Source organism: Anolis sagrei, chromosome 2 (genome assembly GCF_037176765.1).
Source record: "Anolis sagrei isolate rAnoSag1 chromosome 2, rAnoSag1.mat, whole genome shotgun sequence".
Classification (NCBI taxonomy): Eukaryota; Metazoa; Chordata; class Lepidosauria; order Squamata; family Dactyloidae; genus Anolis; species Anolis sagrei.
Genome location: NC_090022.1, coordinates 253,341,254 through 253,356,792, shown reverse-complemented (window position 1 = coordinate 253,356,792; position 15,539 = coordinate 253,341,254). Strand labels below are relative to the sequence as shown.

The following is a 15,539-nucleotide window of genomic DNA, read 5'->3' as shown; positions in this document are numbered from 1 at the left end:
TCCTTTCGTATCTCCACGCGATTTTTAAAGATCACAAAGTGGCATAAATTTGAGTGAGGAAAAATGCAGATTGGCTTTCACTTATCCAAAGTACTTGGGACCAGAAGCATTTTGGATTTCAGATTTCTTGGGATTTTGAAATACCTGCATTTGTATATATGTATATGTGTGATATCTTCGAGGTGAGACCCCACCCTATACATGGAATTTATATTCATATTATACAATGCTTTAATAATTTTGTACCTGAAACAAAGTTTCTGTATACTAAACCATCCACCAAAGATATCACTATCTCAGCCACCTATGTTGCAATTTTGAGTTTCTGAGTATCTTGTATTTCAAAATTTCAGATAAGGGATGCTTAGTATTGGTTATAACATAAGTGTATAAGTGCCAGTAAGTTCACACATCCATATTTATCAATTAAGTCACAATCACAATAGATTTGGTATTGATGTATTTCTCAGAGCTTTGATTATGATCTCCTTGTAAGAAAAGCAAAACCCCTAGAAAAGATACTTGTGCAACAGATATTGGTGACAGTATTAGGCCATCTGTTAGGCATGCTTTGATGGCAGGGATGGCCCCAGTGGTCTTTTCTATGACTCTTAACAGCCACCATATATTTGACATATATTCTGTGTTAAAACAGATAACCTATCTCATCCACATAGGTGCTTTCCAGTGGGAGTTATTGGAAGAACATATAAAAAAGAAACTGAAAGATCCTGAGAGTGTTGAGCTTGTCCTTGAAAGAGTAAAATGTATTTTGAAAATCCCAGGAAAGGTAGGTTATAGTATTGTACTGTGCTGTACTGTACTGTTTTGTTGTTGTGTCCCTTCAAGTCTTTTCCAAGAATGCCTACCCTAAGGCAAACTAATGATGGATTTTTTTTCCTAGCAAGATTTGTTTAGAGAAGGTTTTACATTGCTTTCCTTTGAGGCTGAGAGAGTGTAATTTGCCCAAGGTCATCCTGTGGATTTAATGGCCAAACAAGGATGTGTACTCCAGTCTCCAAAGTAATAGCCCAACACTCAAACAACTAAGAAAAAACGTATATGTAAATTGAGTTCTTCCTTAATAAGCCTCTCTATTAAGAATCACAGAGTTGGACTACAAGAGTCATCTAGTCCAACAATCTGCCATGCAGGAATATGTAACTAAATCATTTCTGAAAAATGGCCATCCAACCTCTGTTTAAAGGGAGTTCACCATCTAAGAAAGATGAAAAGTCTGAGGTGGGTTTCAAGGTGAAAGTAGATTCTATTAACAGAGTGAAAGATTCTTTTTTCTATTTTATGAATTTTGGAACAGAAGCAAACTCTGTCATGAGGCAATGGAGGCAGATATCTCAACCACTGAGTTTTGAATACTATTAAGGACAAAAGCAGAAGATAGACAGATCTAACCCAACAATTTATTGAGAAGTTTTTTTGTTGGAAGTGTACACTGACACAGTTCCTGTTCATTTCAGCAAGCCTTGCTTTGACTTAAAGATGCCCCATTCACATATAAATGCATCTAATGCATCTAATGATCTTTAGTGAAAGAAACATGATATGATCATGATTTGCGGTAGTAGAGATGAAACTGAAGATAATAAATGTTGCAAATGCTTATACGTGTTACAGATCAGAAGTGAACGCATCAAAGAAATTGATAGGGCAGTGATTTGTCTATGTATTTTTCTGTAAAAGTAGTAACAAAGATAAAAAGAATTGGCATTCATAACTCTTTTCATTTTTCAGATTAACAGCTCGCGGAATTGCAGATCGTATTTGTCAAAAAGACCTTTACAGTTATGTAACAGCTCCCTCAGGCTTTTCTTTAATACAACTGTTTTAGCTGATGTCATGTTCAAAATACAAGGTATCATATCAATCTTTTGTGTTTTGCTTTCTTACTTACTTTTTATTTATGATAATATGAAATGGTGATGAACTGCCTTGTGATACTTTTTTTAAAGACTCAGTTATCATGGAATTTCGCTGTTTCTTTCTGAAATATAAAACTGAAAATCTGTTAAGAGAAAATGGGGAAAATGTGTTTCTTCTTTAATTATTCTGTTTATATTCTGTTAGAAGGGGAAATGCAATGCAGTTGGCCCTCCACATTCATGGATTTTACTCTCACAGTTTTGATTAATTGTAATTATTGCATCACTGCCCCACCTCTCAAAATTGTGGCTGCCATGTGAGCATTCATATAGCTGCCCTGTCACCTGGAGCTAAGTGGGGGACTGTTCAGAATCTGGGCATATTGCATGTTTCTGTTTCACCTGGTACCTCCTTTCCTTTGGGGGAAGCAGACACTCATGGCATTCAGGGAGAGAAGGGGCCAGCCCCGCATGTCTGCAATGTTACTTACTCTGCAGATCCTGGCTCCTCTTTCATCCTGGATGTTTCAGTTCCCCTCAGTAGCTTTTTTTCTTTGGCCTGAGTGAAATACACTGGCAGCACATAGGAAGAGTAAAGGAACTGAGAGCTGCATGGCAATTTAAGTGGTCGGCAAGGCCTACTCCTCCTCCTCTTCCCCCGGGACCATGGCAGATAACCTGCCAGAAAAAATAGCACCCCATTATCTCCCATCAGAGATAGGTATAGTTTTTCTAATTTTGTGTTCCGGCAACCCCTACAAAAGTAGAGGGAAAAATTATCAAGTATAGTATTAAAAATTCTCATTTGATAGATTGTTTTGTTAGCAAAGAAGCTTTACTATTATTATTTGATTCATACAATGTTTCAGTGATTTCATTGGGATTTAAGTAGAGTATATGAAGGATTGCATCCCTTAACATCTTCTGTCCAAGATGGGGGAGGGACAAACATTTCTTCAAACTTTAAACTCTTGCTTGCAAAGGATTAAAGAGTTGTTTAATTATTTTGCTTTCAGCTTGGAAAATCCCTAAGCTAAGTCTGAATCTTTGTGAATCTGGCACAAATGTAGAAGGGGATTCTTTTCTGGAAGTAGTCTTTAATACGTAGAAAAAATAAATGGACTTTTGAAGGAGAATAAAACACACTCTAACTTTAAGAGCTACCCTTCAGACATTTCATGTTGGTAGTCAAGGGAACAATAGATCTCATTGCTTGTCTCGAAAGGAAATGCCACAGAAGAATAAATTAATACTAACAGGAATGCAGCTTTCTGTTCTAAATAGAAACAATGATAATAAATTTATATTTTATATTTCCAGTGGGTTTTGGTCTTAGAACTGGAAATATCTAACTTGAGAACATGGCACAAAAATGAAGATAAACTGCATTTTAATTTAGTGAATTCACTTCAGTTTTTTGTTAGGAGACACAGAATTAAGAACCAGAACATTTCAGGGCCAAGATTCAAATACAAACAAACAAACATATGGCATAGTAAATGAGAGTAATGTTGGGAATGTACAGAGTGCTGATCCCTTCTAACTGAATTAATAATATAGAATCATAGAATCAAAGAGTTGGAAGAGACCTCATGGGCCATCCAGTCCAACCCCCTGCCAAGAAGCAGGAATATTGCATTCAAATCACCCCTGACAGATGGCCATCCAGCCTCTGTTTAAAAGCTTCCAAAGAAGGAGCCTCCACCACACTCCGGGGCAAAGAGTTCCACTGCTGCACGGCTCTCACAGTCAGGAAGTTCTTCCTCATGTTCAGATGGAATCTCCTCTCTTGTAGTTTGAAGCCATTGTTCCGCATCCTAGTCTCCAGGGAAGCAGAAAACAAGCTTGCTCCCTCCTCCCTGTGGCTTCATCTCACATGTTTATACATATATATCAGGGATTCCAGCTAGGAATCCTGGTTTATAGGTCATGATACTGAGGGCATATCCAGGCTGGTGAAAAGCTTCAGATTTGTGTGCAGGGACAAAGAGAGCTACTATAGCAATCAGTGCAGAGGAACAGAAAATGACAACAAAAAAGGAAGAACAAAAGACCTCATCCACAAAATTCTCAAAGGGAAATTTAAACCAAAAATGGGGATGCTTTACAACCAGCAGAGAATCATATTACATGAACAAGAAGAAATTAAGAAAACACATACAATATATGGAAGAACTTTATAAAAGATGTGAAAGGATGACAGATTCATTCGAAGAAGAACCATACAAAAACAACCCTCCAGTTTTGACAAATAAAGTAGAATTTGCACTCAGGGGAAACAAATCACCAGGACTAGATGACATACCACTAGACCTACTTCATTTACAGAGACAGAACTACTGTAGTTCTAGCTAAAATCTGTGAACAAATATGGAAACAGAAACAACAGCCCACAGATTAGAAACAGTATATATTCCAGTCCCCAGGAATTGGCACTAGGCACTAGGGATTATTTTGCCAACATGTTTTAGATAATGGAGGATGCCAAAGAATTTCAGAACAATGTCAGTTTATGCTTCATAGGTTATAACAAAAGCTTTACGGAATTAGCCATGAAAAACTATGGATCACACATTAAAAACTGGGTGGCCCACACCATTTGATTGTCCTGATGCCTAACCTGTATCTACCGGTAGGACAGAATATGGAAAAACTGAGTAGTTTCCCATTGACAAGGGGTGTCATGCAAGGCTGCCTCTTATCACCCTTTCTGTTTAACTTGTCTTCCAAAAATATACATAAAGTGGAACTTGGAGGAGGGTGGTGTGAAATTTGGGGGAAGGCACATCAACAATTTAGGACATAGAGATGACACCATTCTGCAAGCAGAAAATAGGATAGACTTGGAATGATTACTGAAGAAAGCCAAGGAAGAAGGTGCAAGATTGGGTTTATAGTTGAACATTAAGTAAACAATGACTATAAGATTGACTTGTATAATTTCAAAACAGAGGCTGAAGCCATTGAAATAGTTCAGGATTTTCTATACTTTGGTTCATTCATTAACTAGGAGGATGACTGCAGCCAAAACATCAGAAGATAAGATCCTGAAATGTAAAGATATATATTTGAACACTAAAGTTAAGTTTGTTCATATTTCCCATTTCCAAAAAGACAAACAAATGAGTCCTACAGCAAATGAAACCTGGATTCTTCCTAAAAGCCATGATAGCTAAACAGAGACTGACTTTGTCTATATCATGAGAAGATATGACTTACTAGTAAAGATTGTAATGCTTGGTTGACAGTAGGCAGTAGCAAAAGAGGAAGGCCTCATTACAGTTGGGTACTCAGTCAAAGAGTGGGGAGCATCTGAGTATGGCTGTTGATAAACAGGATGGCTTGGAGGATATCTATTTGTAGGTTTGTCATAAGTCATAGTCAACTTGACAGCAATTAACAACAACAAAAAGACAAAGGGTTCTTACAGTGTTGACATATCTTGCCTTGTCAGAGAAATATCCGTGCTCGTGTTGGTACACGTTATACACAAACATTTTACTGCAAACTTCTTTATAGGTGTTATACCCTTTCTTATTCAGTTTTGAGACAGTGTTCAGAGCAATTCTAAATATGTTTACCAAAAGGCAATTCCAAGTGAATTAAGTAATACTTAATCACTATAGTAAATGTGCCTGAGATAGCAGCAAGATAATAGCCTTTGGTATATTGAAGGTACTGTAGCTCTAGATTCCATTAAATAGAGGTGTTACTATAAAGTGAAGACCTGGTTGTTTGAGCAGGCATTTGAATAGGCAGTGTAACTAATATAGAAATATGGAACATTTAGATGATGAGACTGAATCTTGATTTTAACTATGAGATGAGATGTTATGATGTTTATTGGTTGTTATAATGTTATTCTTTTAACTTGTTTCTAACTGTTTTTATCATGTTTAAGTTTTGTATTTGCTTTGTTAACCGCTCTGAGTCGCCCTGAGGGCTGAGAAGAGCGGTATACAAATATAGTAAATAAATAAATAAATAAATAAGATGGTCCTGTTCTCTTAAAATTGGGGTTAAAAGAATTTTGGAAACCACAGTTTTTCACTTAAGTATTTTGAAGTGTGCAAATGTTGATACTAAGGTCATTGTTATCTATGTGTCGTCTATTCTCCTTTCTTGCAGGTGCCACAGTGCCAGCTCACAGAGCAGTTCTGGTGGCTCGCTGTGAGGTAATGGCAGCTATGTTTAATGGTAACTACATAGAATCAAATAGTTTTCTGGTTCCAGTTTATGGGATTTCCAAAGACACTTTCCTGTCTTTTTTAGAGTATCTGTATACTGACTCCTGTTGTCCAGGTAAGCATATATGAACTTGTTTTTGTATCTTCAAATTTATCTTCAGTTAAACCCTTGTTCATTCACAGTATGCTGAAATCATCCTTTAAAACTGTGTGCTACTTAAATAGCTTATCAGTGAGGCAGGGAAGGTGACGGGATAGCTCAATAGAAGGAATGGCTGGGAATAGATGGTGATAGATTTTATATTTTTTGTTTGAAGATTAACCTCCAGGTTTAAGAAATACAAACAAGAATATCAGATCTGACCAGTTTGTGAAAAGGAGTGGCATATAATTACAAACTGCCCATTTAGCATTCACTGAGGATGATAGTACCTCAATCCCTTATTGACAGGCTTCAATGTGATGACAAACATAGAAGTAGCCGAAACAGATATTTAGAGTGTAGACAAATGCGTTTTGACTGATCGGTATTGCTCAATTAGGACACTTTGGGTCAGTTGGAAACTAATCCATCCACCCTTCACCAGTGTCTTGAAACACTGCCTGATAAGAAAATGGCTCTGTCCATTACTACTTAGCCATGTTAGCTAAATAATAGGCTTGAGCCCAGATCCATTTTTAGCCATTTTCTTTGGCCAATCTGACTTCTTCGGTTTGTTCGAGTGCCAGTAACGGCAAGGGGCCAGCCATCATGGATTCCTGTCTGAAATGGGACCACATGGCAGCCAATCTCGGCTCCTCCCCCCCAATTGGCACCACAATTTAATCTTTTTATTTTCTTTTATTTTCTTGATTCATTTTATTTGTTGGGGACATGCGGGGACAGGTGATCGGAGGGCTTGGGAGAGTCACTCTTTTAGCTTTCTTTTCTCCTTTCCTTCCTCTCCTTCAAATACTTCTAAAAGATTATTATTATTATTATTCCCATCAAACACAAAAAAACCCCATTCTCTGAAAACTACTGCCACCTAGTTACCTCTCCTCTAGAGTAGAAAGTTGAAACAGCTTTAAGGAAGCCTTAAACCCAGAATCAGGGCCCGCAGTAGAGAAAAAAGATGGTTTTTTTAAAGGAAGCACAGGGAGATAGCTCCAGGTTGATTGCTCTTTCTTCCCAGGGAAGTGGGAAGCCTCCTTAAATGCCTTAGAAATCTGTGTGCAGGGAGAAAGCATGCATGCCTGCAACCTGTCTCCTCTAGAGTAGAAAGAAACAGCTTTAACAAAGCATTAAATCCAGTCTCTTCTATGGACAGAAGGAAAAGGATGGCAGAAAGAGTGTTATGTTAACTCTGATTCTTTTAATTCACGTCTTAATGAAGGATATGGAAGGGGAGCCTGTGGGAAGTTCTCCCCATTATAGGCCAGATAGGGTGCTTTCTTAACCCTTTTGCTAAAACCCAGGCTCCCTTGAAGGGAACAAAAGGAAAGGGTCCCAGGATGGGGGCTTTCTCAACCCTGTTGCTGATACCCAGGCTCCCTTGAAGGAAAAATGGAAAGGCTTTCAGGAATGGAAAGGGAAGCCTCGTACATTCCCCATTGCCACAAATGGGCTGGATCTAGCCACATTTTTTGGCTACGGACCAAAAACAGCTATTCTGCTACCCACCTGTTTTCGGAAGTCATGCGAAAACTGATATGGGGGTCTGCCAAATCCCGGTCCGCAGAAACGGATCGAGGTTAAGCCAAAATACACAAGCCTACTAAATAGTATGCAGCTACTTTGATTTGGCAAAAAACAAACCTACAAACCAAATGTTATTTTAATTTTTTTGGCTTCTTGCTAAATATAAAAGAAATATAAATGTGCATGTTTTAGGCCCTGATCTTTAAATCCACTTAAGTACAAGCGATTTAATAACTATTGTAGGCTGAAGTTGTAATCCATGAGATTATGAATAAATCCTTAAAGACGGAAAAGAAACTGCACTTTGAAAGAAACCACTTCTTCCATGACTCTCCTTTTATTTCCTCCATATGCACTGTTGTTTTCTTTGTTTTCTTCTTTCTTTGAGGAAAAAGCCAAAAGTATTCTATAGCCATGCTCCGATCTATGTAGCACATTGAGTTTTCCAGTTAGCAATAGGAAAAAGGAGAACCTTGGGTGTTTCACTCCCTACAGTGAAAAACAAGACCTCTTTGTGTGTACAAAAATCTGCAGTATGTTTCACAGAGACGAAGGAAAACTCTCAAGAGCCTGAGCCGCTATCTGTTTTTCAGTTCTACAGGTTCCACAGGGATTGCTGAAATTCATGTACTTTTGGTCTAGCATAGATTGTATTTTGAGCTTCCTTAAAAAAAACCTTTTCATTTCAAGAAGGATGTTTTGTGATTGATGGTTAACCTGAAAGTCAAGCTGCTGCTTTATATCTGCATGTTTTTTGGTTGAATATCTATGTATTTACTCTTTATATGGCCACTTTGGAAAGATTTAGGCTATTGGCATAGTTACATACCTTTGAACTGTACTGATCTATCTTTTTCATTCATATAGGTCAGTGGTCATTTTTAACTAACTTATTCAAGGATAATAAACTTCTTGATCTCTTGAGAAAATTCCTGAGATTTGATAGTTATAGAAAAGTTATTTTTTATATTACAATGCCAGAATCCCCCAATAACGATTCAAAACGTTATGCCATCTGGGGGATTCTGGCATTGTAATATAAAAAATAACTTTTCTATAACTATCAAATCTCAGGAATTTTCTCAAGAGATCAAGAAGTTTATTATCCTTGAATAAGTTAGTTAAAAATGACCACTGACCTATATGAATGAAAAAGATAGATCAGTACAGTTCAAAGGTATGTAACTATGCCAATTACCTTGCTAGTCCATGTGCACTAATCTAACCCACATTTGATATTTTTACCAGGCAGCATCCTGCAAGCAATGTCCCTTTTGATTTGTGCAGAGATGTACCAGGTGTCCAGGCTCCAGCACATCTGTGAGCTTTATATTATCACACAGCTACAGAGCATGCCGAGTCGGGAATTAGCATCAACAAGCCTGAGTGTTGTAAGCTTGCTTCGAAAAGCTAAGGTATGTGCTGGTTGGTTATGAAAGTATTGAATATATGCAGATTGACTTTTATTAATGCCTGTCCACTTAAGAAATTCTTTTTGGAGAATTTCTGAGGGTGAGGCTTACTCTTTTATTTTAAGGAATTGAATACTCAAGTGAGGAGGTTTTCTATGGCATAGATTTATATGCAGCAGCTGCAAATGATATCATCACACAGGTGGCTGACTGTACAGATGCTTCACAAGATGACAGTCCTATCTGGAGCAGAGATTATAACCCTATCAATATTAACATCTTCCACTCTCGTCTGATAAAGTTTTCTTCCCAAGATTATTTTGTTGTGTTACATTGTTATGATTCTTCACTTCCAAAATCGTTTTGTGAATTGATTTCTTTCACAACAACAGATTCTAGGTTCATCTGAATGCTTTTTCCTCCTGTTAGTATCTGTTCTGTATTCTCATCGAGGAAAAAGTATATTGAGACTAGCAGCATGCCATCTTTAGTAATAATATGTCTGGAGAATGGATACCTCAGAGGGTTACTGTTTCTTTGAACTCTGTGCTGTAATACATAGTAGCCTTCATCCAGAATCTGACAGAAGACTGTGTTGTATCCCAGGCCTGAAGCCACCTATGACCACAGCACTGCACAAGAGTCCAGAGTGTAGGAAAACAGTTTATTATAAAAACACATAAAAAGTATATGAAAAAAAATCAGGAATAAGAAAAGGTGTTAAAGCCAAATAGGTCAGAAATAGGCTGAGAAAGGCAGTATACAAATACAGTAAATAAATAAATAAATAGGTGATAATCAAATAGGAATTCAATGTCCAAAGGAAACACAGTCCAAAGATAGTCCCAAAATGCAAAGGCAGCTTAAGTCCACAAGCAAAACATATGCTTAGCAAAACTAGAACAAAATTACAAAATAAAAACATGGAAAAACTCCCAAGATTCTTAAATCCAAAACCAAGGCTTGAAACATGAACTAGAGAATTCAGGCCTAGCTTCTAACTTGAACACAATGTTGCCTGAACTGAAGTCAGTGTACATTAGCTCTTAATAAACAGACATGAAATAATTATGTCTCCCATGGAATTTCTGCTTTCCATGAAGTCGTGTTGATCTACGAAGTTGGCTAGCTGCTCTAATCTGCAAGCATGCTTCCTTGTTTATGTCTGTATCACTAGGTGCTTTCCCATGAGAGTTTCCTGCCAATTTGTCTTCACTTGATCCCTTATATTGAGAGGATGATTCCAACTCCTGTGATTGACCTTGAGACTCAGAGGCAATTATATTCTCAGGCCCTGCTTTACTATCTGAAGCGGTTTTGTTTTCTTGACCTGTATCAATATGAATCCCAAGAAAGCCCACAATCTCATCTAACTCTAAATAATCAGTGAATCCATCAGCCCCTGGCCGCTGTGACTGCTGCTGAGCTACAACAGACTGGTATATCCAGTGCCACAGAACAGAGGTTTGGTTCTGTTCTTCTTATGAAATTGTGGGCAGGTGCTGTAACTTTAGTGATTTAGAAGCAAATCTGCTTCCACCTACATAATCCTGCTGTCTTCCATACATAGCTCCAAACTGATTTCTGTGTCTTGGTCATGTTGCCGTTTGACATCAACAGCAATTTTCACCATGTGTCAAATAGAAACTATAGGATATGTCTCTGTGTATGTTATTTTTGCAGGGACCAGCAGGTGGGTAGGGGAAGAATTATTCCTACATTTGCACCATTATTCCAGTAGTCACAATCTTGAATCCTATCTATAGAGTCACATCTTTTTAAAAAAGAAATAGTAAAAAATAAATACTTCTTGTATTGTTTTTCCTGCCTCTTTAGTTTACTATATCTAAACTTTTTTTGCACTGCAAACAGACATAAATTGATTCTTACTTATACTGTAGGTCTTGAAATTGCATTATAAAGACCATATTTAATCCCTTTTGACCATATATATGGGGATCAAGTTCTTAGAAATTAAAGAATTTATATACTTCTTTTCAAGCTAAAGTCTTGTCTATATAATATTGGTGATCCTCCCTCCATTTCTCTTTCTCTCTCTTTTGCAGTTTCATAATTCTGATTGCCTTTCAAACTGGCTTCTCCATTTTATTGCTTCCAATTACCTAATCTTCAGTCAAAAACCTGATTTTGAAGACCTTTCAGGTAATTTACAAATTTCTTTCCAAAATAAACAAAAAAGTGGTTTATAGTTGGACCTTTCTATATCAAAATAAGAGTACACTAATGTGCATTTACTTAACAGAGCATTAGGATTTTAGGCAAACACTAAACTAGCTGCAATCTGCTGCTTTCTAAAGCACACAGTGACAAAATATGCTAGGCACAGACAGTACTAGATAATTTCATGGGTTCCTAAGGGAAAAACACAAATGTCCCAGAAGTTCTCAAATGGCAGGTTCCAACAGGTTTCAAATGGGCATAGACATATTTTAGAGATTAGTGAAACTAAAGCCCAGAATAGCATCAGAGGGTGAAAAGAATTAAAATAAATCTGAAAATAATAGTTGAGGCAAGAACAGACCTCACCCCTTTCATTGCAAGAATGATGACATTTTGTCTTGAGCTTCATGTTATTCAGATGAGCATCCCAAAATGAAGTGAGCATTTGGCATTAAATTTGATACTAGCATTTAGGATAGAGAGTAGGCTCACATCAGCCCCCAGCATCACCAGGCTTGTGGTAGTGTTTATAATCCCCAAGATCCTTAGATTTATGGCCCATAGTGAGGGATGATGGGATTTATTGACCAAAATAATCCAGGAAGGCCATGATTTCCATCCTTGTTTTAAAGCTGTGTATTTCCATATTGTTTTAACCCACCCAATTTGATAGCTTTCTATCCTGTTCCAGCCCAAGTCAAAGATGTTTGAAATGAATTACCAGTTAGATCTTTTCTTCGCCTGTATCTTTTGTCATGACAAGACACAAAACTTCACGTTCTTTTTTCTTTCAGTGGAAGAACGCAATTTTGTTGAGATGCATAGATGGCCATCTAGTATGTACCTGAAACAACTTGCAGAATACAGGAACTACATTCATTCTCGGAAATGCCACTGTCTAGTAATGTAAACTGAAAACTGATCCTTCCTTATTTGCAAAGAGGAGAGTCACAGGACAGTAATCATGTCAGGAATCTTGCAACTTCACAAGATGGGAGAGCAAATACTTATCTGAATTCCAGTGAAACGATATATATATTATATTGCACTTGGTAATGCATAACTACTGTGCTTTTTAGCAGCATGTGAAAACGATTTGTAGGACAGCATCACCATTTAACCAGGAAGTGGCTCTGTTGTGCAGCTGTGTCTGATTTTATTTTTTTAATAGAGAGATATATATATATGTTTTTGACTCATGCTGTGCTATTTCAGGTATTTTTTAGATGAATATGGTCTGTTGCCTTCCAGAGTTTGGACTGTAATAGTCCTAGCCAGTGAGTAGGTCATCTCTGATTTGGAGCCTGGAGTACTAAGATTTGAAGGAAAGCCCCCCTTTTCCAGATGAGTATCTGTAACTACCTTCGAGCCTCTTGAGAATTCTGTAAAAATTGTTAGTAGTGTATTTCTATATGAGAAATTCACAAGTGTAACTGTCCCCAGTAGCTGTATCAAACCTTTGTAGTAGTGTAAAATACATAAAAATGACTGAGGTTGAACCTCATTGAGATGTCTAACTGAAATAGCACCAATCAAATAGGCTGTTTCGCATTTTTCTGTTCTCATTGTAATGTTTTTCCACAAAGGACCAAAAATTGAAGTTGGCTAGAAGTCTGCAGCAGGAGCTAGTTCTTTCAAAGTAAATAACAAATTAGCTTTTAACATTTCCCACAAACATTTCTTTATGGAAAATGTTCCAAATTATATCTGTAAAGGAAGGATTCTCTGGCTGTGGGAAGGAACCAAAAAGGCCTTGTGGTTGTTGGTTTTGGTCCTTGAAGGAAAGGTAAGGGAGTCAGGAATAACATCTATTGCAAAGACAAAATTTAGTAAGACTTAAAGGATTTTTTTAAAAAAAATCCAAATAGGGTAATTTAAAAGGCTTTCAAGCCATAAAAGACAAGCTCTAGCAAAACATGAAGCAGTCTGTAAAATGAGAAATGCTTGTCTGGAGGAGTGGCAGGCAAAAATAACAGAAGGAAGAGCCAGAGTATCACCAATATAAAGTGACATTGTGGGTCATTTGAACACTGCCTTTCCTGAGCAGATTGGAGCATGATCGATGCCTGGGCATCTTCTTCCCCATAGAAAATAATAAATAATCATAATAAGTGATCCAGTTCTTCATTTTTAAAAAGAGTACCTTATGTCCTGATCTTCTCCTAGAACATGACCCTGCCCTTGCAAGTATTCTCTCTAGAAACCTGTGTGCCAACAAAGCTATTAGTGTAACATGACATCTAGGAGGCAGTTGTGTCTAAAATCCCTGAGGACTCATAATTTATATTTTGGGGTACTGGGTAGGAGAAAGTAGGAAAAAGTAGGCTCCTGAAAGACTTTGCTGCTCTTGCCACTGCGGATCCAGAACTTGAAGAGTCAGAGGAGCCTAAACACACTGCTCTACTCAACGCCTTTTATCATCCCATTCTCCCTTTCACCTGTGACACTACTACTCTTCCCAGAGAACCTTCATGCCAGCAGAACACTCCTGCCTCTTATGAGCTCATTTCAGTTCACACTGAAAAGGAGCCCTCAGTGGTGTAATGGGTTAAACCCTTGTGCCGGCAGGACTGAAGACCCGACAGGTTGGAGGTTTGAATCCAAAGTGAGCAGGGGTGAGCTCCCTCTTCAGCTTGAGCTCCCCATGTGGGGACATGAGAGAAGCCTCCCACAAGGATGGTAAAACATCAAAATATCTGGGTGTCCCCTGGACAACCTCCTTGCAGATGGCCAATTCTCTCACACCAGAAGCGACTTGCAGTTTCTCAAGTGACTCTTGACACACAAAAAATAATTCACACTGAGCCAGTCAGACTGCATCGAAACTGTGTGATTGGACTGGCTAGGAGACAGAAAGATTAGATGCCCTCTTTGGAAATTGAAGTAGCCCCTCATTGTCTTCTGGGACTTTATATGTATACCATTGGCTTGTTCACAAGATCTCTGAACAAATAGGGACATTTCAACCAGGAAAATCTTGGCATGCATCACATACTTTGGGACGATGCACTACGCCAAGCACGGCTTCTGTATAACCCACACAACTCATGTAAATAGTGCTTTGTATTGGTTTTTTTTTTTAAAAAAAAAAACAAAAAACTTCTGATTCATTTGTGAAGCTCTTACTAGAAACAAATCTCTTTCTCATTAATGGGATTACCAGTATATGAAGGCTTTACAAAGCATTTTTTTGTATTTTTGTTTGACGTACTGTAACTAATATGCAAATATGCAAAATAGAATCAATCCCAAGTTGTTTCTTTAATTGTAAAATTCAAATACATTCTTGGTAAGTCAGTAGGGTACGCATGAAGCTTTCCCTTTTGTTAAAGTGTCTACTTGCTTGCCAAGGATGCAAATTCAAAACATAGTTGGAAATTCCTAACTTGCACTCGTTTCCTGCATGTGCTAGATAGATTTTGCATACTATAGCCACATTAAGCCACAAAATGGGTTAAATAATTTATTCTAGTGATTTTTCTATTTAAACCTAGGAATAGTCTCTTCTTAAGAGGTTTTAAAATCAGAACTTGTTCTAGAATATTGGAAGTGTTTGGCCATACGATGATGTTGGCTATTGGCATATACATATTGCACTCTGAATTTTTATACTCTAACCTAAGTTTTATACTTCAGCCTAGATTTTATGGCCTCCTGTGGTGCAGTACTGCTTGTACAACAGTGATTATCTGTAAAATGATGGAAATAAGCAGAACCGCTAATGTTCCTGCAGATGGGAAGAATAAAAAATAATAACAATCATCATCATCATCTCCTAGATCTGAGAGAAGCCAGTAGGAGTTTTAACGATAGGAAACCACATATGGAGCCTTTGTTTATAGCAGGCATGGGCAAACGCCAGCCCTCCGGGTGTTTTGGACTTCCAACTCCCACAATTCCTAACAATTCCTTTAGTTTAATGTGCATAAGGTACATACATTTGTAAAACTGTAAATTTCTTTTAGCTTCAGTATGGGAAAGCCCACAAGATACCGACATACACATTATCAAATTTTGTTTTATTAGTAATAGCCTGAGAAATCCTTGCATAGTCTGATCTACTAAGTGAGCCACAAAAGTGGCACCGAGCTCACAATTCCCCTGCCATGCGCATCCTTGAATTATAATCCCCTCTCAGATGGTTAATTGCTTCTATCCCTTCCACAGGTACGGAGTCATGGTATAACATTCCTAAAGT

At 37.7% G+C, this 15,539-nt stretch overlaps 1 protein-coding gene across 3 annotated transcripts in view; it reads left to right on the top strand.

Annotated features, from left to right (window-relative positions):
- RHOBTB3 (Rho related BTB domain containing 3) overlaps window positions 1-13,188 on the top strand; it is a 32,155-nt gene extending 18,967 nt beyond the window's left edge. For all 3 annotated transcript variants that reach the window (XM_067464535.1, XM_067464536.1, XM_067464534.1), the window contains exons 7-12: window positions 678-790; window positions 1,753-1,873; window positions 6,009-6,182; window positions 8,997-9,163; window positions 11,227-11,323; window positions 12,136-13,188. In XM_067464535.1, the coding sequence (XP_067320636.1) occupies window positions 678-790; window positions 1,753-1,873; window positions 6,009-6,182; window positions 8,997-9,163; window positions 11,227-11,323; window positions 12,136-12,251 (788 nt within the window). In that variant the 3' untranslated portion in view covers window positions 12,252-13,188. The remainder of the gene's footprint in view (window positions 1-677; window positions 791-1,752; window positions 1,874-6,008; window positions 6,183-8,996; window positions 9,164-11,226; window positions 11,324-12,135) is intronic.
- Window positions 13,189-15,539: the final 2,351 nt, after the last annotated feature.